Genomic DNA, 24,980 nt, shown 5'->3' with positions numbered 1-24,980 from the left:
ATGATACAAGTCGCCTCCTCCTCCCCTTCTTTCCGCTCCTCTTAGTCTTAATATCTAACACTTGGCCTTCTAATATACTCCCTCCGTCCCACTAGAAGTGTCATGTTTTGAATTTTCAAAGTCAAACTTTTTCAACTTTGACCTTAAATAATTTTCTTTGTGTTTGATAATACTCGATGAAATATATATCACTTGCTTGTGTTTTAAAAGTGTTTTCATTGGTGTAATTTTCATCAAGTTTTATATAACATGAAAATGTATATATAAAGTCAAAGTTTATAAATAAAAATTTTGAATATTCAAAATAAGACATTTGTAATGGAACAGAGAGAGTAATAAATTACAGTAATAAATGGATTAATGTTTTAGTTCTATTTAAACAAATTAAATGATAGTACTTATATAGTATTGTATGTTATGGAAGTCTAATTTTTTAATATCTTTAGGAAACATGTATAGCAGTTAAAAAAAGGGAAAAAAAAAAAGAAAAAGAAAAGGAAACATGTATACCACAAAACACAATCCTTTTTAAAATCCATGCTGATACCAGATCCAATAAAAATCGGGTATACCACGAAATCAGGTAAATTAATCTGAGCTAGAAAAAGGTTTGGGGGACTATTTACATATTACAAAAAGTATGAGGGCTATTTCCAAAATAATATATCCCCCTTTTGACTTGCACTGACCTGAAAAATCACAATCACACAGATTACCTTCAAATCTGTTGCTTAAATTACACAAATCATCATCACCAAAACACCGATTCCATAACTTGAATCTCAAAATCAGAATCTAACATCTATCTATCTATCTATCTATATCAAAATCAAAATCAATAAATAAATAATATAAATGGCGCGAGCAGGTGGAATAACAAACGCAGTAAATGTAGGGATAGCAGTTCAAGCTGATTGGGAGAATCGAGAATTCATTTCTCACATCTCTCTCAATGTTCGCCAACTATTTGATTTCCTTGTTCAATTCGGTAATTTAATATTTCTCACTCTCACATATATATTTATATATATGTATTTATATATCTATCCTTTTTATATATGCTTGGTTCACCTAACTTCTATATTTACACATTTAGTTTTTTAGTATATATATATAGATATAGATATAATAAATGTATATAGAGAACCAAATTGAAGTATGATACATGTTATATAGCGTGCCGTTTTATATGTTTAGAGATACTATTTAGATTAATGCTATATGATGAGTTAGAATGTTAGGTTTAATAGATTTTTGTGTGTTTACGGAACGTGATTTTGATATTTCAGAGGCAACAACAAAGAGCAAACTGGCATCGTTGAATGAGAAACTGGATACGTTAGAGCGTCGACTAGAATTGCTCGAAGTACAAGTTAGTACCGCTACTGCCAATCCGAATTTATTCAAGACTTGATTCTGCTAGACTATTATCTAATTCTAGAAAAAGAAAACAAAAGTTAAGGCCTATATGTGAGAGGCCGTGTTTAAAACTGTGAGCTGATTAGCTTGTTTGAATTACGGTGTGATACGATTATTATTTGCTTACGTTTCATGTATTTAGTTCTGTAGCTTATATCTGTGCATGTTGTAATTGGAAGAGTTCCCTTTCTGTTTGTTTTCGTATTGAATTTTGTTTTAATGAAAATTTGACTGCAGTTTGTTCTGTCACTTTGTGTCTTCCTGCATATCCGGTTACATGAAATTATGAAACGAAACTCAGAAACTTAACAAATATAATTCTGATTCTAGCTTCTTTTTGTTGCATTTACAGTTAAGTTTTGTCTTCTGTATGCATGTCTAATATAGATCATTTGTTTTTATTACTGTACAGAGTCATGCATATGTATAGTATTACACATACGTATGTCCAAAAGCTGATTTGATACATGATAGATTATTAGATTTATTCTAGACTTTCTAGTGGCTGCTTCATTTATGAAAATTTGAATTCTTATGCTTAAATATGCTGTCAGATCTGGTAATTATATCTTGAGGTTACCCAAGCGCTAAACTATTGCTTAGTAAGCTACTGCTGATTTAAAATAAATAGTGCAGTTTATGATCTTCATTATCTTTTTGAGGTAAAATTTCCGAGTTGAAACTTATAGTGTTTGAAATGATACTGAGATTTTCTCAACCTGAGACATATCGAATAAATTGCTAGTTGGAAAAGAAAGATTAACAAGTTAATCTGTATATACCTTTGAATTGTATCGACATTTGATTAGTTGGCCTAGGAGCTTGTGTATGTTGATAGTAACTTGCTAGGGCACCAAGCGATGATTCTTATATATGGGTTGTGTGTAATCGAGTGAAAAATGAAGGATCAATTGCCATGAAATAATGGACGACTAGGAACTTGTATAATTCATCTATGGCAAGTTTTTATGATGTTTGATGCTGTTAAACAGTAATGTGTGTCATATATATTTTGTCCACTTGTTGGTCAAAGGCGGACACTTATAATTAACTTAACTCTTGCCTGTTGCTATTTTCGTGTCTTGGCTGTTTGTTTTGGCCTTCGTCAGATGCTTTTCTCTTCTTCTTTTATTCGAGTTTCATAGACTGTCTCGCCAACGTTACTCTTAATTTTGTTTTTGGATTTTCTCTGTTCAGGATATGACGTCTTACGACATAAAGTAAATAAATATTCTAACGTTTTCCCTTCTCATATAACTTGATCAGTACAGTAGATGATATTTATGTGGTACAGATTCATATGATATATGACATTATGGCACTATGCTAAAATCTTCAGTTTATCCTCTGATAAAATTTACTAGCGGAGTCAACTGAGATTGAGTTGTCATAGAAAGAAATCAAGAAATTACACATATTTACTAGATATTTTTTATATTCATTCGCTACAAATTTATCTTGGTTGTGGAGGGGCAGGTTGTGAGATGAGAGAAGATGGTTCTGAGGGAGTTGGTGTAGGTAAAGGTAATATAACAATTGGTCTCTCAATGGAAAACCGATTAGATCCTCCAAAACTGTCCATTGATCTCATGTATTCAGATGCGTTATTCTCAATGATCAATGCATCCTCTAGCTCACGGACAATATCGATCATGGAAGGTCTGTAAGCTGAGAATGGCTCAATACATGCTAGTGCCACTTCCACAACTCTCCACATTGCTTCTGTGTGATATCCTCCTTTTATGCTTGGATCAACTATTTCATCAATTCTTGAGTTCCTTATATAAGGTTTTGCCTGCATTAAAAATAAGGTAAGATAGCTGAACTTTATTCTACATAATGTTGAATGTTGAATTTAGATTGGAACTTAAGCATACCCATTCGACCAAGCTCCACTCATTTCGTGGTCTATGTATATTTAGTGGCTCCCGGCCCGTTATCATTTCAAGTAGGACAACCCCATAGCTAAAGACATCACTCTTGGCAGACAAATGTTGGGTTGAATAATACCTGATAAGTAAATAGTTTTAAGTCTGTTAGCAGTTAAATATTGTCATGTTTTTAATTAAGAAATGTAAAATCTTATACATACTTACTCTGGATCCAAGTATCCAGCTGTTCCCCTTACTTCTAGGGAGGCATTACTATCACCTTCCTGAGGCGCATACTTTGAAAAGCCAAAGTCTGCCACCTTGGCACACATACTATGGTCTAGAAGTATGTTACTTGATTTCACATCCCTGTGTATGACTGAACGCCCCGAGAATGTATGAAGATATGTTAAACCTGAAGGATGAAACTCCGTATTGTGTTATACTCGACCCAAAAGCAAGGATCATAATTTGATAGATTGATAAAAACGGAAAAAGAACCAAAGAGTTCTAGCCAAGTTTACAGATTTCTGGATACAGTAGGAACTTAAGCGGACATAATTTTCTAATGGTACTAGCCCTTTTAACTCAGTTATAAATTTGTTGATTTGAGTTGGTTTTGAAACGGGTCAAATAAAAAAAATGTCAGCTACAGGTGAAACAGGTTAAATGGTGCTTAATCAATTTTCCAACGCGTTGCAAGTCCTGCCAAGCCGATTTTAGAGAATTCATCCTTCTAAATCAGTTTAAACAAACATGACTTTAGATAGTGCTTGTACTAATATCACTATTTTTAATCATAAATAAAGCATTAGTTACTGAAACAAATTTAAGAAGTGGATAAAAAGTGATCGCAGGTCAACCCACGGGTTGTACTAAAATGCCATATGCAGTCGTGAGTACTTCTGTGGCACTAGTTCACATTACATCGTAACCTGCTGGACCTTAGTGATGCTTCCTTGTAAGTTGTACTTTTTATTGTTCTAATTGATGTGAATTAGTTCGTACCTTTTTTTGAACGGCAAAATAGTTCGTACTTATTTCTGTGGAAGTTACTCTGTGGTTTGGTTATGCTTAATGGTACCCTAGTTTTGCTTATTGCTTTGTAATATCAGTGCTAAGTTTGGGTACCAGTAGACAAGAATAAATATACAGTACAATGGTTGATTAGTACCATGATACTTGAACTATGCTATCATGGCCTTCTTAAAGTGCAAACTGAAGAGTAAATTACCTCGAGCAGAGCCTAGAGCTATTGAAAGTCTGGTAGGCCAGTCAAGTGGCCGTCTTTTAGATGCCTCACCTGTTGAGACATTATGAGGCAGGTGAGCTTGGTGTAAAATAATCAACATTGAGTTGAAAAGAAATTCGCAACCTGGGGGAGACATACCATAAAGCCGATCTTGTAGGGATCCATTAGACATAAATGGATAAACGAGTATTTGTTGGTCATTTTCCCAGCAATAACCAAGAAGCGGGACCAAGTTTTCATGCCGGATAGCTGATAAAAGTGTCAACTGTAAATGACATTGTCAATAGCTGTATATAGCAAGTGCCATCAATTGAAACTAGTTTATTTTTTTACTTGTATCATTTATATAGCTTCAAATGTGAGTATTGTGAAATTAAACAGGTTGAATATGGTCATGGAAGTGTGAATTACCTCATTGTTAAATTCACGGGTTCCCTGTGTTGAAGTGGCTGACCGGACCTTTACAGCTACTTCTTGGCCATCTGGCAGAGTACCACGGTAAACAGATCCAAACCCCCCTTCTCCAATTAAAGTTTTATATTGTTGTATTGCACTTTCTATCTGTTCAAGAGTAAAGCTCTCTATAGTTATCGCCTTTAAAGTTATATCATCCTTGCTGCTTGGAATTGCATAAATTGCATCTGCATTTTAGGTTTGTTATAATAACACATGTTTAAATTTTGTAGAGTTTCAAATTCTTGAAGCAATTTCTTTCGGCTTCTTAACTTATATATTTAAAAAATAATTTACGTACTCTTGGTCATTATATGTCTTTTTCCTTCTGATCTCTTGTTAACCATCTTTCTTTTCTTGAAATAGCAAATTACGCAAGCAAATACCCCAGAAGCTAAAAGGGCCGCGCCTGCAATTGCTGCTATAAAAATGCTGTGTGGTGGATGTGATGATTTTTGTCCCCTGCACATTCCGTTGCTAAAACCAGAACAACTTTATGTCTTGTATATAAACTTACACTTCTATAAAGTCTGTTATGTTAATCATTTATTAGTTCTAAAAGTTGAAATCCTTACTCTGTAGCGAGTTTGGATGAATTTTGACTTGTAGGAAGCTCTTTCTTGAAATGTTTATTGCAGCCGTAGTATCTACATGAAGAAACAGACTTGGATTTATTAGATCTATTAATATTTTATCATAAATATTTTAATTTCATCAAACTGATTAGGAAACTCACAACTGTGTCAATTGTGGAAGGGAGGTAAGTGAATCTTGAATGCTCCCCCTGAAGTTGTTGTTTCTTAGGTCCCTAACATATACAAACCAATAATTATTCTCTAATGTTATAACATTTGAGTAACAGTATCTAAATTTGCTGTATATTTATTTATAAAGGAAAGAAGAATACATTGAGGTGAGAACTGAAGAAGATGGGAATACGGGAATAGTGCCGGTGAAGAGATTGTTGCTGACATTCCTGTGGTTCACAATTAAATAGGTAAGCGACTGATGTTTTTTAATATCTGCGACATATAATACTATTATATCTTACAGCTCCATAAGATGAGTCAACATAGTAATGCTCTGTGCAAGTGGTCCTTGAAATTTGCCACCTGATAGATCCCTGTAAAATCTGTGTTATATATGTTTTTTCTCTATGCTAATCTGCACTCTGAATAATCTTAAAAACTCACAGCTTAGTTATGACTATTGCCCCATTTGATTGCTTGCATTTTACGGCATGCCAGCTATGCGGGAGACAGGGGTCACCCATCCAACTTTCTAAAACCTCATTGTCTTGGTTCTCCGACAACAGTTCCCTTTTTATGTTCATAATCACATCCACTGAAAGAGGTCAATTTAGTTAGTTAAACACGTAATTGGCATATAAATTAGGCACTTAAAGTTTTGTTATCTTACCATCTTCTTGATTAGTAGATTGAAGCAATGGCCGAACTTGCAAAATTTCATAAGCATTGCAAATTGGACCCAGCTGAGATCCGTTGGAAGCTTTTATTATGGTCAAATTAAGAAACTCTTTTGCTGTGAAGTTAATACAAATAGCCTTATAATTTGACCCACCAGACATTACATCAACTGTCTCTCGTATCTTATCATTGATATATATATCAAAGACCCGTTGCCCAGTTTGCACCGTGCCACCAAGTTCAAGAAAATAGAGGTAGATAATATAGTCATTGTACCCCGGACGTAAGTTATGATAAAATTCTAGACGGTCTGAATGCGTTCTAGCTGTTTGTAGTACTTTGATAGGCGGTGGCGTATCTGTACCGTTTGGAGCAATGATTTGGGCGGTATCTTGTGATGTGGAATTGCCATTCTGGTTCAGATTTGTATCGGGTTTCCAGATTCGATCACGTGGGTCTTGTGGGTACCTGAAATTACATTTTCAAATGTTACGAGGTTATGTATGTAATTTTCAACTTTTTTCTCTCTGTAAATAAAGATCTGAATTTGACCTGATTTCTCTTCCCGTGTTTCCGACATCAATCCTATGAACAAGCTTGAGGACACTTAAAGGCACCCCATAATCGGAGTCTAATGGCCTTAATTCAATTTTGGAGACATATGGGTTTCCTTGTTTTTTTAATACACAGAAGTTGGTATAATTATGATTAGCTCTTACAATCCCTTCAACTACAGCCTCACTTGACGAGTTAACTCGCCCTAATGGTGTAATACCAATTGAAACTTCAAAATATGTTGTTGTAGGGGAGGCATTCAGATCTTCCAAAGGAAATGTTCCGCGGATTAGATAATACTGACCTTTTTCTGTTGGCAAGTCATAACACCATTTTGTACCATATTTCATGTTAAAGAATCGGGCATGATCATTAGCTGTACCATTTTGTACTGGTCTTACTATGTCTTGGCATTGTTGATTGTCAGGGAACCATTTATCATCTGGGATCCATGTTATATTGTTGCTTGGATCGGTGAATTTTGAATCAGCACAACTCTGAATACTAACAAAATCTGCACAGAATCGAGAATTTGGGGTTAATAGTGTATATAGTGTCTGTAGCATAATTCCATTTTACTTGATTTCTTGACTTGTAGAACAAGATTATTAGTTTTCTAAGCTAATTTAATTGGACTGGAATACCCTTCTGGAGTAAGATCAAATCTTGTACAACTCATTAGTTACCCAGTATTCGTCTAATTGATTAATCTTTTAGTATATGATCTGCATATCATTCATGAAGTATTGGAAGTAAAGCATTCAAGTATATGACCTAGTTTTTGCCTATGATGGTATTTCATCCAATTATGAACATGATAATTTCATAGATTCTTTATTAATTTCTGAAATAATAAATTTTTAATAAGTCAATTCTGAGATAACTGAGCATACCTTCTTGTGAACAGGATGATTGGATCACTATAAAGATGCAGAGTATAATAATACTTGTAACCAATCGTAAATTCTGGTAATTCAATTCTTTCATCATCTCCTTATGGTTTTATGTTTCCCCATCTGGTGATCAAACTACCGTCCCTTAATAACCGAAAATCTTGCCTTTATTCCATGAATCCGGTCCATTTTTGTCTGTTAAAAGTCCCACGAATTGTTGCCCAGTTGACTTTCCTTCAACATCTTGTATCAAAGCCCAAAGGTTTAATTAAAAAAAATTAATTATGGCACAAGTTTGTGGGAGTCCCCTACGAGTTTGTTTAAGCTAGGATGAATTGCTGTTTCTAAGAAGAAACTATCATGAACTAATAGGGTTCTTGGAAGGGAGAAGCTATTGGTAGAATAAGGGTTAGACTTCAAAGATCAAGTAATTACAGATGCCTTGTATGGAAGATGAGAGGGAAATGTTTGTATTTTAGAATAATTTAACATAAATATCTCAATCACTTTGCTAGAATTTTCCAAGAATTAATACATATTCAAATGGTGTTTCATATTTATTAGTTTTTTAGTGATGAAGGTGGGCATTGTTTATGTTAAACTAATCTCCAATGCTTAAATTAATTAAGGTAAGGTTAAGGCGGAGCAATCATTCATCTTGGTGCATCTTCCGTCTCTCCCCTTGTCTGGTACCTTAGAATCCAACATCATTAAGTTTTTTATTCGAAAGGACTCATTGATTGTGACATTCAACCACCAATCATGTCTCTCCAACTAGAGATTAATAACCAATTGCTGATCAGTATTCTTGCATAGGTAGGACCTACTTATAGTCTTATATGTAGGACAGTAGGACTTGTAATATGTGACCCGAACTACTACATTGAGATGTTTTGTTAGGTCGGGCCTAGCCGAGCCGCTAATGTCAAGGCTGGTGGTCTTGAGTTTGGATGACTAATTATAGGAGATGAAGTTGAATTAACTAAAAGTGTGGTAATGTTATAACTTATAAGCGTATGCACTTTATTTGTTCTTAAAAAAGGGTCTTTAAGATTATAAATCCAAGTTTTTAATTTTTATGACCCCCTCTTAAGATGATTTGACAAGTTAAAATGGTTGAAGGGTCAATCTTTGAAGACAAGAAAGTTATTGCAGCTGTAACACGATGGGTTATATCCCTCAGCTTAAGTTTTGTACTCCCCTAAGCAACTATTTGAAGTTCAATTTGTGCATTAAACCTAACAGGTTTTTTTTTTTGGACAGCTATCAAAAGAAACGAGAGATAGTGCCTGTGCGTTGCGGCAGTGAGATGGTGGGGGTGATAGGTCAAGTCATAGAGTATGATAGCCAAATGCCTTAGCCGTATGGGCTCCGCCCTCAGATTTAAAAATTCGTCAAAAGTATATCGAATGACAACTCTAATGAAAGAGCATGAAATTTATACAATTTATACAATTTATTTTTGAAATAAAAGATTTTAAATGAATTAGAGAAATAAAATAATTTTTCGAGGAGAGAGAAAAAATGAATGGTTGAGATTTGAGGAGAGATAGAAAAATGAATTATTAAGATTTAAGAGTATTTTAGGTAGATATGTTTATATTAGTAAAGTAAAGAAGGGAGTAATTTAGGTAGTTTAATTACTTCATTGAGATTTAAGAAAATGCAAAATGCTTTATAAGATAGTATTAGATATATTTAGAGACAGATTATCAACAAGTGACGTAATATTTCACACATTTCTTATGATTGGTGGGCAGCATATTTATTGTGTATTTGGTGGTCGATGTCCAAAATATATCTTATACTGTGACGGCTGCTTTCTTAATGTCGTTCTTATCAATGCTTGGATTATACCCAAGACCAAGTACATGCCATGACTTCTTAAGTGGATATGTCAGCCCGTAAAATGTCATCAACCCAGGTGGTAACGTCCCAAGCTTCCATAGAACTCTATCCTCATTCTGATAAGCACCAGACAAGTCGTGAAGAAGCCCCATTAGAACCCAAGTTACCATAAATAAAACAAATAAAGCAAAGAATTACCAGATGTAACGACTTTTCATTCAATTAAACCATTATCACGGAGCAAATGCAAATAAGAAGTATCATTTTGCAAAAGAATAAGCGATTTTAGGATACAAAAATAAAAATGTTTGGATATTGCTTGTTCTTGCAAGTTGCAGTGTGTCAATTGCATTATACAAGGCACGACTAATATAAGTTTCTGACATACTTATGTAACTTTATCATTGTTTTTCTAAAATACCATCAATGCTATACAACCTTTATATTCAAAGAGAATACAAATGCAAATACATTATTGTTATGATAACTTTTTTTTTGTTTTTTTTTGTTAACAGTAACAATGGGTGATTTTGGTGCTGCAATTTGTTTTATATTTTTGCCAGATTTGTTTGGATGATTAAAAAATCTCACGTAAGTTATATAAAAGATAATCCTATGGTTGCAGGTTGCAGCCATTCTTACTAAGCAAAGTAAATGAATAATTTGATATATTTATTTGAAGTGTAAACACTTGCATTGTGTTTTGTTTTCTATTATTAGCTAGTTAATTAATATACTTTGAACTTCAATTTTAAACTTAGGGAAATATCTCTATTTAGTTATATTCTAAAGGATATTCCATTTTAAACAGAAGAAAATCTCTTTATTTAGTTATATTCCAAAGGATATTCCATTTTAGTTATTAATATTCTAAATGTTTTTGCTAAACAAAACTCTTAAAGTTGTAGGTAAGGTGTATTAAAAACTGTATTTCTTATTTTTTTCTTCTATTTTAATATTAATGGATGACATTTTAAGCATAAGTATGTTTTATAAAGGATGTTGTTGAAAGTAAATCAAAATAAATAAAAAATGGAAATGATAAATGTGGTTGACTTGATATTTTTATAAATATGTTTTAAAAGTAAAAAGTTGATATGTTTAAAAAGTTTCAAAGGAGAGCATAATAAAGACATTTAAAGCTTTTTATGTCTTTCAGCTAAATGTTGGTTACAGGTTCGAAACCTATGAAAGTCATATTGGGAAGTCCTTGCCAATGAAGTAGGCATGAGGGTTTTCTCCAGCATTTAGCTGGTTTCCTCTAGAACGGTAGTGGGACTTTCACCGCCAGTCATGCCATCGGATTGACTATGCTGGTGACGTGGTCGATCTCTACCGGACGATGAAGAGGCATACCGCTGCGTCCAATCACCACTGTTGTTAAAAAAAAGCATAATAAAGTCTTTCTACAATTTTCTATCTTTAAAATTTAAATTGAAGGGTAAACGAGTTAATATTAAGAGCCAAAATTCGTGAAAAACGACATTGGGTGTTTACTTACACTAGGGAGTGGTAGTAGGCATGTGCACGGGTCGGGTTCCCAAGACTCGACCCGTTACCCCTTCAGACGGGTCGGGTTCGGCTCGTTTTCGAGTTTAAGAGACTTCTGTTCTTCACTTTCCAAAACCTGGCCCGACCCTGAAGCCTCGCGAATCAACAAAATCAAACTCATGACCCGACTCGTTACCCTATCAGCCGGGTTGATTTGAATCGGGTTCGGGCAGTGAGTTTTCGAATCATATGTTCGGTAATGACTAGTGAGAAGGAAAACGTGAGATTTTTTTCAAATTTACATTGGTTATTAAATTTATGTATATGATTATTCTAAAAGGGTCTTGAAAGACTAATGTAATATCTTTAAAGAAAGAAAAAACTTTGTAATTATATAGAACATTACCTATAAAGTTGTAGCAATTTTAGAGAATCTATATCCTAAAGTATGTGTAAAGAATTCAGGTTTTGATAGTCATTAAAATTTGCACTTAACCACTGGCTTAAACCCTCAGTGACCAGGGGTGTTTACATTTCTCACTATGTGGGGTCTCAGTGGATTTTTTCCTAAGGTTGTGGATTCGAGCCTCGGCTGACAAAATCCTTGGGTTTCCCATTTAGGAATTTTTACAAGGAGGGGGGCTGAGAGACTGCAGCTTATGCTCAGCATTTCGCGAGGTCCAACGATAGTTGGTTAAAATTGTCTCCAGCCACGTCTGAGTAGAAATACACTTTTCAAAAAAAAAAAATTAAAATTTGCACTTATTTACATTAAGTTTTAAATTAACTAATTAATATTGCATGATGCTCATTGACTACATTTTTTTTTTTTTTTTTAGTTTTAGAAAAAAAACATGAAGTGTTTCAGGAACACAAAGTCTCCGAATCGAAAATAAATTAAATATAAAACCGATACCTTTGACAAAGCCATTCTTGCAATTCTTCAAGCTCAATTTGATCATCAACATCAGCTACTACTTCAAAAACAAGAAGCCGAACAGCAACAGTTTCTCAATAATGCACAACTTGAAGCAGCACTAAAGAGAACTGCGGACTTAGAAGAATCTTGTAAACAAGTTGCAGTCGTCCATCGCAGACGTGATGATCTTGATGATCAGGATCAACACGAGGGGGAGAACAGAGATACTGAGACGACTGAAGTCAGAGCAAGTGCTACCACTGAAGTTGTTTGCGACAATGTAGACGCTGGAGATGAAGCACAGACACGAGATGCCCTCATGTTGCTCAACAAGATGTCGATGAAAATGTGGCCAATGATGATGTTGTGATGACCGAGGAATTAAATGTAGAAATCACAGAGATTCAAGCAAGGAATGCTACTGAAGTTGTAGAAGATGTGGACTTAAGAGATGATGCTCAATCTCAGGGGTTCAACCTTGATTCATCAGTGATTGTTGAAAATGTAAATGAAAATGATGAGTTTGATGATCCTTTTATCGATGGAAACGATGTTGATCCAAATGATGATAATGACTCCTTAGATAATGATGATCTACCTCCCCCTAGCTTTGACAACTATACCTCTGTTCCTCAACCAAACCCAACTCTCAGCCACTTAAACCTTCACCAACTCATTCACCACCTCAACAATCCTCGCATTCAAAACACCACCGTTGCTCCCCATGTTCAAATCAATGAAGGAGGCTTTAGAACTAATGAAAGAAGCATAATAGATTATCTTGCCATCCCTCCCCAGTTATTCCGTCTTACTAGATTCCTTGAAGAAAAGGCCTCACAGATCTTCTCAAATCAAGATGAACTCAAAAAGATCGATATTGACGAATTAAGAGCTAGAAGAGCATATGATCTTGAGAATCAACGTGCTAAGTACTTAAAAGACTTGATGGATGCCAAGAGTAAAAAGGTGAACAAAGAATGGAAGAAACAGTTTAAACTGAAGATTGTTGATGTTGATAGCATTCATTTCAAAGAATGGCGCGAACCGGGGTTTGCTAGACCACCTGGTTTGATTTGGTTAATTGTTAAAAGGGAAGATGGTCGGAAGTACATTTTTCTTGAAGCTCGTTTCAACTTATTGTCTGCTGAAGATCTCATCTTTCTCCTCCACTACTTCGCCCGAAAGCTCCTCCAGCCAGATCCAGAAAATCAAGAAGCCTATTATGCGATAAAGAGATACATGGATAGTCTTATCCTCAGTCAAACACAAAAGGACTTCCAATTGGGCATCGAAAAGAGAAGGAAGAAAGTTAACCTCACCACACCAAACCAAAGAATAAGAGGCATCAATCTTGATAATTTTCACATCGGGGCTGTGTTTGATAACCCTAGGGGATTCGTATTTATCAGCGATCAGGGGCATAAGATATTCATCCGACTCGACGAGCTATGCAAGTATTCTGATGGCACCCTCAGACAATGCTTGAGAGTCATTGAAAGTCTCCATGAATTTGAAGAGTCGGATAAAGAAAAAAGAAGATTGTTGAAGGTGATTAAAAAGATCAAATCAAGGCTTGAACATAGAGAAAGATCGGGGACAATCATTGCGGCAAGGCTTCCCAATGAACAAACAGGCGTCATTCACGTACCAGAAGGGTCTTGGGTAATTTATTCGCTAAACAATGAGCCTGGTTTACACAACATGCCTCCTGTCAACTTCGCCGACAACATCATCAAATCACCCAACCGACCTACTGATCCAAGATACCATTTTGTCCCAAGAAAGTACTGGAAGGAAGCCAAGAGCCGATACGAGAAAAGAGCATTCAAACCTCAAACCTTCTTCAAAGACAAACCCGAATCTTCCACCAAGAAAAGAAACAGAAGGAAAAGGAAAAAGAAGAAAGCCATGCAAAGGACAACATCAAAACCGCACTAAAGGGGGAGATTGTTAGCTTTAAAGTAGATTAGTGCTAGTTTTGATATTTAACAATTATGTTGTCCTTATATTTAATCTTGTTATGGATGGAGGGTTATTTTGTAATTAATCAAGGGCTTGTTTTGTAAACTAATGAGGGTGCTAAGTGTAAGTGTAATGTCTATATAAACCCTCCACTATCCATCATTTTGTAACCTTTTTTGCACAATATTAATCATAGTTATAATACCTACATTCCCTCCAATACCTACTTTCCTTTATTCCATCTAAAGGTTCACTACACAATTAGCATACATTACACTTGGTTTCACCTTTACAAATACTGGCTTTCCTTTCACCATTCAAATACCGGCCTTTCCTTTTTCGGCTTTCAAACCTAGGCCTGGTTTACACCAAAACCGGTATTAGATAATATTTTCGTGTATTTTCTAAACCACTGTCCATTTTTCTTCATGAAAACCGGTATTTGTTCTTTACATTTCGAAAACCGGTATTAGTTCATCAAAACTTATATTCAACCCGACCCATTCTCATCTCAAAACAAATCATTTTCAAAACCCATTTCATTATTTCAATCAGACTTAACCCAACTCCTTTACAAATCTGATTTCTTTTCAAAGAGAAAAAGAATAACTTACTAGTTTCTTGAACCAACTAGCTTCAATTGTTTAAACACGAACCATTTGTTTCTCATCAAACATACTGTTCTCCATCACTGTTGGTGGGTGTAGTGCTTACCTGTAACTTGCGTGTTCTTCATTGTGTTCTTCATCTTTCAAGACTTTTATTTGTTCTTATGTGTTCGATTAATAAGAGTATTACTTAAATCTTGATTGTGTTTTTTATTTTCTTTTATTATTAGAGTGAGAGAAAGAACAGAGAGTTTTTCAAGGAGAGTGAGAAAAGGTGTTTATGGATTAAATCTATGTGTGTGGAGTTTACGTGTTTTGGATTGATAAATACAGCTATTTTCACGTGATAGCAAGAGTTGTTGGGAGAAAACGTGTTTGGATCATATTTGTGTATTGGATAACATGTCTAGAAGCAATGAACCGTGTATCGGTATTGTCAAAAGGACCATCAAAGCATAGCAACCTTATCTCCTAGTGTTTTCTTGTCAAAAGTGAGTTGTTCAAATTCAAAAGTGATGTACGGTCAAGATGCAAGTTGCAATTTGAGTTGTCAAGTTCTCATTTTATTCTTGTTTTACTAGTTAAGTGTTATTTTTTTATATTTAATATATATACATAAAGAACTTCAAGTGGGCTTAGTTATCTTTTGGGCTGAAATTTTCATTGTAGACTGATAGTTTTATTGGGCCGAGTATTTTCTCTAGGTGTGTATTGGGCTTAGATTTTTCTTTAATAGGGCTGCCATTAATTCCTTTGATTCCAAGATGATGACCCATACATCACAAGACATTTTTACAAATGATCCCATTTTGAGAGAGCTGTTTTCATCCACAACCACAAAACCGACTTTAGATCAAGAGAAACTTCATAAAGAAATGATGTGTTCATGTTGTTTAATTACAATGAGTCGACCACAAACCACTCCTTGCATTGCAAAGATGTACTCAGCCAAACAACATGCTTTTAACAAAATCCATTTAATTGAGATTGAGAATGAGAAACTCAAACTGGAAAACAAAGAGCTCAAGTAGACTAATGATCTCATTTTGGGAAAGTTTGAAAACACCAAAAAGGAAAATGATCTTCTGGAAACAAAGTTTAATCGGTTAAATGATCGACTTAGAGAAGCTCATTTCAAAATAGCCGATCGAATCACAGAGAGTCATTTGAATGAACTTGTTTCGCTTGAAAAAATATCTCAACTTCGCAACGAATTGCAAAACAAGTCCACTTTGTTTGTGAGTAAAGAGAGAAAATTTCTGAAGATAATCGAACAACTTCAAGCTTATTCTCGGTCTTTAGAAACTCAACTTGCAACTCTGTCAACTCAAGTGAATTCATCATCGCCCCTTAATCCCAATTCCCTTTCTCCAAATCAACTGAAACAACCAGAAAACAACTCTTTTTCCACCAAACCAAAAGTCCAGTCAAGTGACTCAATACAAATCAAATATTCAATTTCAGAACTTTTAAATCTTGCACCAAAACCTACTCAACCACTAGAAAATACCAAATCAACCACTATCGAACCACCAAATAGATCTTCCTCACCACTTCAAATGTTCAAACCAACCTTTTCGAAATCCGTACCTAATTTCTCCAAGACTCCTGTTTCTCGATACTACACTTGTCGAGTTTTTAAGGATTCTGTCACTAAAAGTGTTTGATTTAGAGATCAATATGGTTGGTTTTCACATATGCCACCAAAGTTCAAACCGCAAACTCCTGAACCTGCCCTCAAATCACCATTGATTCCACAAAAGCTACTTCAAAATGAATCATCAACTCTTAAATCAAGGTGGAATTCAATGTTCTTGAATCAAATTGACACGACTTACAAGAATTTTTCAAAAGTATCCAAGTCTTTTGGACCCACTCTCAAATGGGTTCCGAAGATTTCTTTAAAGTAAGTTGTTGTCAGATTGCTTGTACACATTTCAGTGTACAACCCGTTCAAAATCTGTTTTGTTCAATACTAAAACTTCATAATAAACCTTTCCATTCACCTTTTGTGCTAACTATTACTGATACATGATGAATGTGGTTCTCACATTCATCATGAGGGGGAGAGATAGCAATAGAATGATTGAAGATATTGTTCATTTAAGGGGGAGCACAATGAAAGTTTTAAAGTTTGATTCTCTGCTCCAAAGACTATGCTCAGATCGAGGGGGAGAAAAAGTTTTAAAGATTGATTATCCTTTTGAGGGGGAGCATGATGAATTGCCCATTTGAGGGGGAGCACAATGCATAAGTTAATTCGTTGTTTTAAAGATTATGCTCAACTTGAGGGGGAGCTAAATGACAAATCATTTTTGGATCTTTTAGTATGTTTTTATTGTATATTTTGAATAGAGTGATTGATTGAGGGGGAGCAAGATTTTGAGAAGATTTTGTACATATGACAAGTTGAGAGGGAGCTAAAGTGGCAAATCATTTTCATACCAAATTTTCACTCATTTACAAGCCAATCTTCCGCACTTTACACCAAGCCAAGCTTCCGCATTTTACCAGAAACCCAAGTTCTCGCATCCACAAAATGTTTAAAGTTCCATCACCAAGTTTTAAAGATCGATGACGATGCATCGTTTACAATTCAACACCAAGGGGGAGATTGTTAACTTTATATTTTAGTGGTGTTTAATTGTAATTATCTAGGTGTGGAAGGGGTATTAGTGATATTAGGATAATGTATAAATACCCCTTCCCACCTCCTTTGTATCTTCTTCCTTTCCCCCATTTTATACATATGACTTTATAGAAAAATCTTCTAATCTACCTTTTATACCTTAATTCCTTCACAAATCTTGATGAAAAACATGGATCTAACTTTTACATATTGTTATTAGGATTTAGGAGGGGCAAAAAGTACTTAAATTAAACTTCTATGTGTTGCTGTTGTAATCACCAATTTATTACCATCACACCTTTTAGGCTTTTACAAGGCAAAATAATACGAGTAATTACTTCTGAAAGACATACAAACCATATAACGCGCAGTATATCCTCTCCGGCATTCTCCGATCACCATCATACCCGCTAAGGTTCGAATTCTGCTTATTGGCTTTGTTTTTTTGATAAGAAAATAAAAAAAAGAGAGTATGAAGGATTCTCGTGTATATGGTTTTTGCATTTCTATGCACCATAAATATATATAGACATTTGTATAAAATAATACTCATGATGTAAATATAATGCATTAAGCACTCATCAGTGTAACCATATTAAGAAAGTTTAATATATATTCTTATAATCCAGCCTGCCCCGGAAAGCCGATCACAAATACATACGAGTACAATATAACTATATATATAAATTTTTGAAAGTTTAGCACATTAAAGTAAAGAATGATGCACGATATATCATATATAAATTGATACAGTATTCCATCTTTGTTATTCGTCTATTTGTTTTGTAGGACATTAATAATCTCTCTCTATATATATATGTAGGTGTGATATATAGGAGGATTACTTTCCTTGTAACCATGTCGAGATTACGGACGGTCTTCCTTGTTTTTGTATTCTGCTTTCGGATGTTTATCTTAGCTAACACGACGACAGTTCAAACCCAATCTTTGTTACGTTTTGATAACACGAATGGCCAGTTCAAGATTCTGCAGGTGGCTGATATGCACTATGCCGATGGAAAAACGACACCCTGTGAGGATGTGTTGCCTCAACAGTTTCCTTATTGTTCTGATCTAAACACTACCTTTTTTCTTGATCGAATGATCCAAGCCGAGAAACCTGATCTCATTGTTTTCACTGGTGATAACATCTATGGATCTGATACAACTGATCCTGAAGCTTCAATGGATGCAGCATTTGCTCCTGCTGTTGTATCAAACATCCCGTGGGCTGCTGTGTTAGGGAATCATGATCAAGAATCTACTTTGTCAAGAGAAGGTGTCATGAAATATATTGTTGGAATGGAACGGACGTTGTCTGAGTTAAACCCTCCTGGGGTTGGATATATTGATGGTTTTGGTAATTACAATCTTGAAGTAAATGGAGTTGAAGGGTCTGGCTATGAGAAGGCCTCGGTTCTTAACTTATATTTTCTTGACAGTGGTGACTATTCTACGGTTCCTTCTATTCCTGGCTATGGATGGATTAAGCCGTCTCAGCAGTTTTGGTTTCAACAGACTTCTATGGAGCTTCAAAATAAGTCAAAAGCGATTGGGATGGCTTACTTTCATATTCCATTGCCTGAATATGCAATGTTTGACTCCTCAAATTTTACAGGTGTGAAACAAGAAGGGATTAGCTCTGCTTCTGTTAATTCGGGCTTCTTCACCACATTGGTGGAAGCAGGTGATGTGAAGGCGGTTTTCACTGGTCATGATCATATCAATGACTTTTGTGGTGAATTGACTGGAATTCATCTATGCTATGCTGGAGGATTTGGGTATCATGCATATGGGAAGGCTGGATGGTCAAGAAGGGCAAGGGTTGTTGCTGTTTCTTTAGATAAAGAGTCGGATGGTAGTTGGGGAGCGGTCGGTTCTATTAAAACATGGAAACGTCTGGATGATGAGAAGCTATCTGTTATCGATGAACAAGTACTTTGGATCAAGAATCCATCTGGAAATTTTATAAAGAAGGAAAAAAGCGCTGTTTGAATCACCCAGAAAATTTTACCATTACTTGTACCAATTATAAATCAAACATATCATGAGAAAAACGACAAACTCATGTTAAGTTGTATAAGAATGTTACCATGTATTATAGTGAGTTGATAAGTGGAAATTTCTATAATTGATGAATTAATCATGCTTCATGTGTGTTCAAGGTGTCATTTTTTTACACGAAGGGCACTCGATGTCTCGATATATAGCGGAATTAAAGCTATCTCATTATAGTCATCATCAACTTTGATCTTTTTGGTTAGTTCTCATCTATTCTCTATTACAAAGTAGCTGTTCGTACATGGTTAATATTTAATAGTCTTGTTTTGTTTTGCCTGTCAAAAAAAAAAAAGTTAAAATGAAGGTCTTGGTATGAATTAGTTCTGTTTTGTTAGAAACTTAGTATAAGCTTCACTAAAGATAATAGGTAGCATCTTCCTGGCATAACCTTGTCAATTGCATGGGCTTGGATGAAAAAAACAGATTATGATGAGTAACTTTCTTGTTATTTCAGAACATATTTCATGTATCTTTCTGAGTAGCAGTATACAGGTTATGATACAAACTATGCTCCAATGATGACAAAGAACAATTTGCTGTAGCATCACATCATTTTGCATCATTTTTCTAGTCTGGCATTCTCTTTTGAAGACAAACTAGAAGTGGCAATGTGGGCGGGTTGGGTAAGAAATGAAAGAGGGCATTATAGACTTATAGTACGGTTGGAACTGCAAAAAATACTCATATTTGTTCAATTCCATATTTTATATTACAAATGTAAAATTTTGATTACAAGAACTGTAGTATCAGGATCTATTCCATGTAACTCGAGTACTTCAAATGAAACAATATAGGTTTTAAATGTAAAAATGGACATCACATTTTTCAACATATTCGACACTTTGACCAGTTCCCAATTTTGTTAACTTCCTTGCTTTGATCTTTTTGAGATAACATATGACCCAAATCTATAAATGGGTCAAAATTGCCACTTCTTAGACTAGAGTAATCAACAAAACTGAACAATTTATATGTGTGAAGGTGTACCAACCTTTGCTTTTAGTAGGTCGAGTTGATTAAGATCTACACTCAGTACATAGTGTTTTTAATATGTTGAGTTCTGTATGAGCTACAAACAGAATATAGATTTTTTAATATGTTGGTTTCTTCATACTTCAAGTAATGTATTGTCTTTATTATAGCTATTACACAGTCTACCACAAACACAACAAAATGTTCACCATTACAAGTTACAACAGAAACGACAATTTAGTGTTAATCCTGTTCTAATATTTGTTTTGAAGTAATACATGTATATGCTAACATAAACAAAAAAATTGAATAAATGTATATCTGTAAAAGTTCATTGAAACCAAAGTGCATACTTGTTCGACACCTTTTTTTTCTTATTATCATCGAAAAAGAAAACTAATCTTCTACCTTTTGATCTTTATGACCTTTGATTCTTGGAGGCAAAACGAAGTACTATGTAGAACAAGATCCTATATAGAACTGCCCATCCCAACATTATGTAAACCTTTGTCCATTTTGGATCTTTCTCGTGATAAATCTGCAGGGATTGCAGGATATCGATTCCAGTTACATTTGTCCCAATAAGGGTCTGCCCGAATACTTCATGCCTCTGATACTCATTAATCAAAAGCCCTTCATAAGGATATGTCATTGTGGATATCTTATTCATCCATCTCCAGTAAGGGGGAATATCATGACTGTTCAAGAAATACCCACAAAACAAGAAGAATAGAGCTGTGAAAGCAATAACTGCAGCATACCCGAGAATGTAATTTGGGACTATCGAACTCACGAACACCACAAATGAATTGGTGGAAAGCAGAGAAACATAAAGAACTATCAAGAAGTACATAAACGGGCCTTCGAGCTTCAATGCAAACCATGTGAGACCTGCGTAAACTGCAGCCTGGAGTAGGAGAAACGGAAGGTAAGTGATCAGACCTGCAATGGTGTAAGAAGAGGCCCTGTATGCATTATGAGAAGTCTCCCGGACAAATATGAATCGTTCTTGAATAAATGCAGGCACCGCATCGTTTGAGGAGAAGAAAAAAAGACAAACAGTGAAGATGAAGAAACTGAGTCTATTGGTAATCCCTTGCATTGTCCTTCCGGGGTTCTTGAACATGGTAGCCATCATAAAACCCATTATGGTCAATACCACGAGCCGTGATAGAAACAGCTCAGGGGTTCGCCTAATGTTTGTAAAATTTCTACGCATCAAAACCCATGTTTCTGCAAAGAAAGAGTTTGAAAATTTTGGGCCTAAATGGCGGTACGTTACAGCATCTGCAGTCATTGATGGGGTGATGTAGTCATCTTCATTCAGTGAGTAGTCACTGCTATGTGGAGTCGGGGTTCTTGATACGATGTCACTCGAGTTTGTGTAGTAGTTAGAGGTTGCCCTGTGGAAAAAAGAACGTCTTCAAAGTTCAGGGGAAAGTTTATTCTGCAACAGTTAATTATATGATTTGTGACAGAACATATGGAATGCTTAAGATTGCATTTGGGGAATGATCTCATTATTTTGCTTTAGATTATATCCGATCTTTAAACTAAAAACAGCAGAAGCACATCTAAAGGCTATTAATCACTTTCAAAACACGCATCTAAATACGTGTCTCAGAAGTGAATTGTTTTCATTATAAAGACTAAATACCTTGCTGGATTCGGTTTCTTGTGACCATTCCAATAACGTGATGGAGTTGATTTAATCGAATCTATGATTCCTGATTGGCTCCATGACTTGGAGTTGTTCCATGGGCTTCTCACACTATGATCAAATCCCATATCCTGATTTAAGTGAAACTTCTTTCCGGAACTCCGATGAGGCCGTGGTGGTGTCGGGGTAGGAAATGACATTTCATCATCTGATAAATGTGGAGGTTTCTTACCTGTGACTACGAATTCAGCCAATGCATCAACTCCATATTCAGATTGGTCGTATAGCTGTATCACATCAATGAGAAACTCTATAGGGTTTTCACCTTTAGGAACTTTCCTGCCCAATCGACCAAGATGAATTCCCACATCTTTGGGTGATCCTTGGTACATGAGTTGACCACGGGCCAGTATAATAAGGTGGTCAAGTAGAAGTTGGATACGTGAGGACGGCTGGTGAATGGTTAGAACTACTGTGCTTCCTGATCGTGCTATGTTGTGAACCTTTTCAATCACACTTTGAGCACTGGATGAGTCCAAACCCGAAGTTGGCTCATCGAGAAAAAGCAATGATGGACCATGGATGATGTCTACTCCAATTGACACTCTGCGGCGTTCACCCCCTGAAACTCCTCGTGTTCCTTCATCACCAATGTATGTGTTCCTTGCTGACTAAATAAACAAATTAGGTACATGATTAACCATTTTTTATGCAAAATAAGTAAGGTGATCAATGAAATTTCATGTGTTTCTTTCTTATACACCTTATGTATATGGCTGATATATATGTATATGTGTGTGTATGTATGTATATATATATTTATTATTATTACTATTAGAGAGGCAAGATGGGTGGATCGGGTAATGGTTCAAAACACAATTGGTTGAATCTGGTCATTGTTTAGTGCAAGGTCAAACAGCTTCGTGTTGGGTTAGGATGACCTGTAATTACTTCTGCCCATTTTTCATTGAAGGTTTGTAACTAAGTAATGTGTTGATCAGAAGTATTATTGCTACAACATTAATTGAATTTTTAATAAAACATCCCAATTGGGGTGACACGTGTCTTAACGGGCTGTTGCTGTTGAGTCAGCCACTCAGCCTAAACCTTGTCTTTCATAAGTAAGGTTTGAATAAAGTGATAAAAGAAGGAGAATGCATTAAAATTAGAGTTAGGGCAGCTTTCAACCCATTTGACTCATTCTCTTTACTTAAGCATTTAAATACTCTGTCAAATTGTCACCTCTTTTATATATGAGATATGAAGCATGCAAGTTAGAAAATTAGGGAAATCAAGTACAAGTGCCTTATAGAAATTATTACACGAATACAGGCTAAATATTTAATTTTCAAGCTTACCGACAAACCAAGTTGCTCAATTAATGTCTCAACACGCTGCCTCTTTTCAGCCTTGGTGATCGACCCTAACCGAAAATCAGCAGCAAACATCAAGGTTTCATAAACAGTTAGCATTGGAAAGAGTCTGTCATCTTGCATTATATAAGCAGAAGTTCTCTTGATCAAGCTCGGGCTCATCTCACTTCCATCTAATGACACTTTACCCTTAAGGCTACCACTTGCAATACGCCCCGCTAGCCCATCAAGAAAAGTAGATTTCCCCGCACCACTAGGGCCCATAACCGCTGTAATAGACCCTTTTGGTGCATATCCTGTGATCCTATTCAACAAGTCGGCTTCTTGACTCACCCATTTCCCTTCATCAGTCTTCTTTTTCTTGAACACCGTATATGTTAAGTTCACGAACTCTAACCCACCAGAAAAGCTCATGGGCTTCACCATTTCTATCACCGTCTCATGACGGGTACCCTTATGGTTATGACTCATTTGACAGGTTTGATATTGGTTTCGAGTTTAATGCTCTTGAAGTTAACTTTGTTCTCCACCCTTTGTCCCAAAATATAGCAGGATGAAGTTAACTTAAATATTCTTTTGTTAGTTTTTAGTGTTAATTGTTTATTTATAGTGACAGTTGGAGTGGGGGAGTTTCCAAAGATGGTACAACCGTACAAGTTTTGCATTGTGCAATGAGTTTTGGAGCCTTTGAAACCTATCACTTTACTATCCTTGTTTACTTCATCATTTGATTACTTTTTCTCATTACTCTGAATTTTTTATGAGTTAACTCCAAGAGTTTTGCTTATTTAGAAGTTTGTTTAGGATGCATACAATGACCTGGAAAGTCTAACAACATTAATTCTTAGATCACTTCTTAAATGGTCAATCAAGTGGTCATAACAATTACTGTATCATAGTTGTTCTCACGATGGTAGCCTCGACGCCATGTGATAGTGGACATGCAACATAAAAGTGGAGGAAGGGTCAAATCCCACCTCATGTCTCTTTAATCACAATTTAACGTTGTTTATCTTCTCTCATATTGACCGTGTGACCGGTGAGTGGGAGCCAATAATAGATTGGTTATTGAGTAGTTTTTAAACTTATTATCTATACTATATTATAAAAAGAATAATGTTAAAAGTTACATAAAAAAAAATATTTAAAACACCCTTAATGATTATATTACATTATCAGTCCTTTATTTTTTAAAATATTTTCATTAACCTTTTACATCAATTAGTTTTACATCAATAATCTACATTACTCGATACCGCCTCCACCACCAACAGTCGTCCCCAACGACCACACTTTCACTGCCACGTACATCGCAACATTGCGTGAGTGTTGTGCTAGTAACTCAAAAGAAAATATTCTTATTTGATTAATAGAGGTACTATAATTCTAAATTATTTAGGTAAATATTTTCTCTTTATAATGTAAAATACTAGGTAGTTAAATTTGAAAATTTGTTTCAGTTTATTTGTTTAATAGAGGTACTTAAAATCCCAAATCTCTTATATAAATATAAAAAAATTATGATGACATCGTTAAAACCTATATAACTTCGGACAAAAGTGATGGCAAGTTTTCTATCTTATGGCC

General features: G+C 35.2%; 4 protein-coding genes and 1 long non-coding RNA gene across 7 annotated transcripts; 3 read left to right on the top strand and 2 right to left on the bottom strand.

The window, feature by feature from the left end:
* The first annotated feature begins 708 nt into the window (after window positions 1–708).
* On the top strand, window positions 709–1,668 carry LOC122589549 (protein BRICK 1). Its single transcript, XM_043761843.1, has 2 exons — window positions 709–988; window positions 1,290–1,668. The coding sequence occupies exons 1-2, from the start codon at window positions 856–858 to the stop codon at window positions 1,412–1,414; spliced, it is 258 nt and encodes an 85-aa protein (XP_043617778.1). The 5' UTR covers window positions 709–855; the 3' UTR covers window positions 1,415–1,668.
* Window positions 1,669–2,635: 967 nt separating this feature from the next.
* On the bottom strand, window positions 2,636–14,991 carry LOC122586815 (nodulation receptor kinase-like). Of its 3 annotated transcripts, none has more exons than XM_043758806.1 (16): window positions 14,705–14,991; window positions 7,871–8,113; window positions 6,975–7,491; window positions 6,415–6,890; window positions 6,189–6,339; window positions 6,047–6,118; window positions 5,903–5,971; window positions 5,732–5,803; window positions 5,571–5,642; window positions 5,297–5,472; window positions 4,954–5,183; window positions 4,681–4,807; window positions 4,525–4,593; window positions 3,516–3,705; window positions 3,297–3,429; window positions 2,636–3,214 (listed from the first exon to the last, which is right to left on the bottom strand). In XM_043758806.1, the coding sequence occupies exons 2-16, from the start codon at window positions 7,965–7,967 to the stop codon at window positions 2,873–2,875; spliced, it is 2,793 nt and encodes a 930-aa protein (XP_043614741.1). In that variant the 5' UTR covers window positions 7,968–8,113; window positions 14,705–14,991; the 3' UTR covers window positions 2,636–2,872. The 3 variants fall into 3 exon arrangements, with proteins under 3 accessions (XP_043614741.1, XP_043614743.1, XP_043614742.1); XM_043758808.1 differs by lacking the exon at window positions 14,705–14,991 and adding an exon at window positions 12,126–13,084; XM_043758807.1 differs by lacking the exon at window positions 14,705–14,991 and having other exon boundaries at window positions 7,871–9,185.
* Window positions 5,463–9,230, top strand: LOC122586817. The gene is made up of 3 exons (XR_006322077.1): window positions 5,463–5,992; window positions 7,885–7,946; window positions 9,134–9,230. It is a non-coding gene; the product is annotated as an uncharacterized LOC122586817 (long non-coding RNA).
* Window positions 14,992–17,657: 2,666 nt separating the features above from the next.
* LOC122589947 (probable inactive purple acid phosphatase 29) lies at window positions 17,658–19,458 on the top strand. Its single transcript, XM_043762278.1, has 2 exons — window positions 17,658–17,742; window positions 18,151–19,458. Exon 2 carries the CDS (start codon window positions 18,186–18,188, stop codon window positions 19,320–19,322), a length of 1,137 nt encoding a protein of 378 aa, XP_043618213.1. The 5' UTR covers window positions 17,658–17,742; window positions 18,151–18,185; the 3' UTR covers window positions 19,323–19,458.
* A 1,320-nt stretch (window positions 19,459–20,778) lies between these two features.
* LOC122586346 (ABC transporter G family member STR2-like) lies at window positions 20,779–23,864 on the bottom strand. The gene is made up of 3 exons (XM_043758339.1): window positions 23,379–23,864; window positions 22,018–22,691; window positions 20,779–21,763 (listed from the first exon to the last, which is right to left on the bottom strand). The coding sequence occupies exons 1-3, from the start codon at window positions 23,862–23,864 to the stop codon at window positions 20,779–20,781; spliced, it is 2,145 nt and encodes a 714-aa protein (XP_043614274.1).
* Window positions 23,865–24,980: the final 1,116 nt, after the last annotated feature.

Source organism: Erigeron canadensis, chromosome 2 (genome assembly GCF_010389155.1).
Source record: "Erigeron canadensis isolate Cc75 chromosome 2, C_canadensis_v1, whole genome shotgun sequence".
In the NCBI taxonomy this organism is placed as follows: Eukaryota; Viridiplantae; Streptophyta; class Magnoliopsida; order Asterales; family Asteraceae; genus Erigeron; species Erigeron canadensis.
The sequence above is the reverse complement of the archived record's forward strand: the minus strand, read 5'-3'. Positions and strand labels throughout refer to the sequence as shown.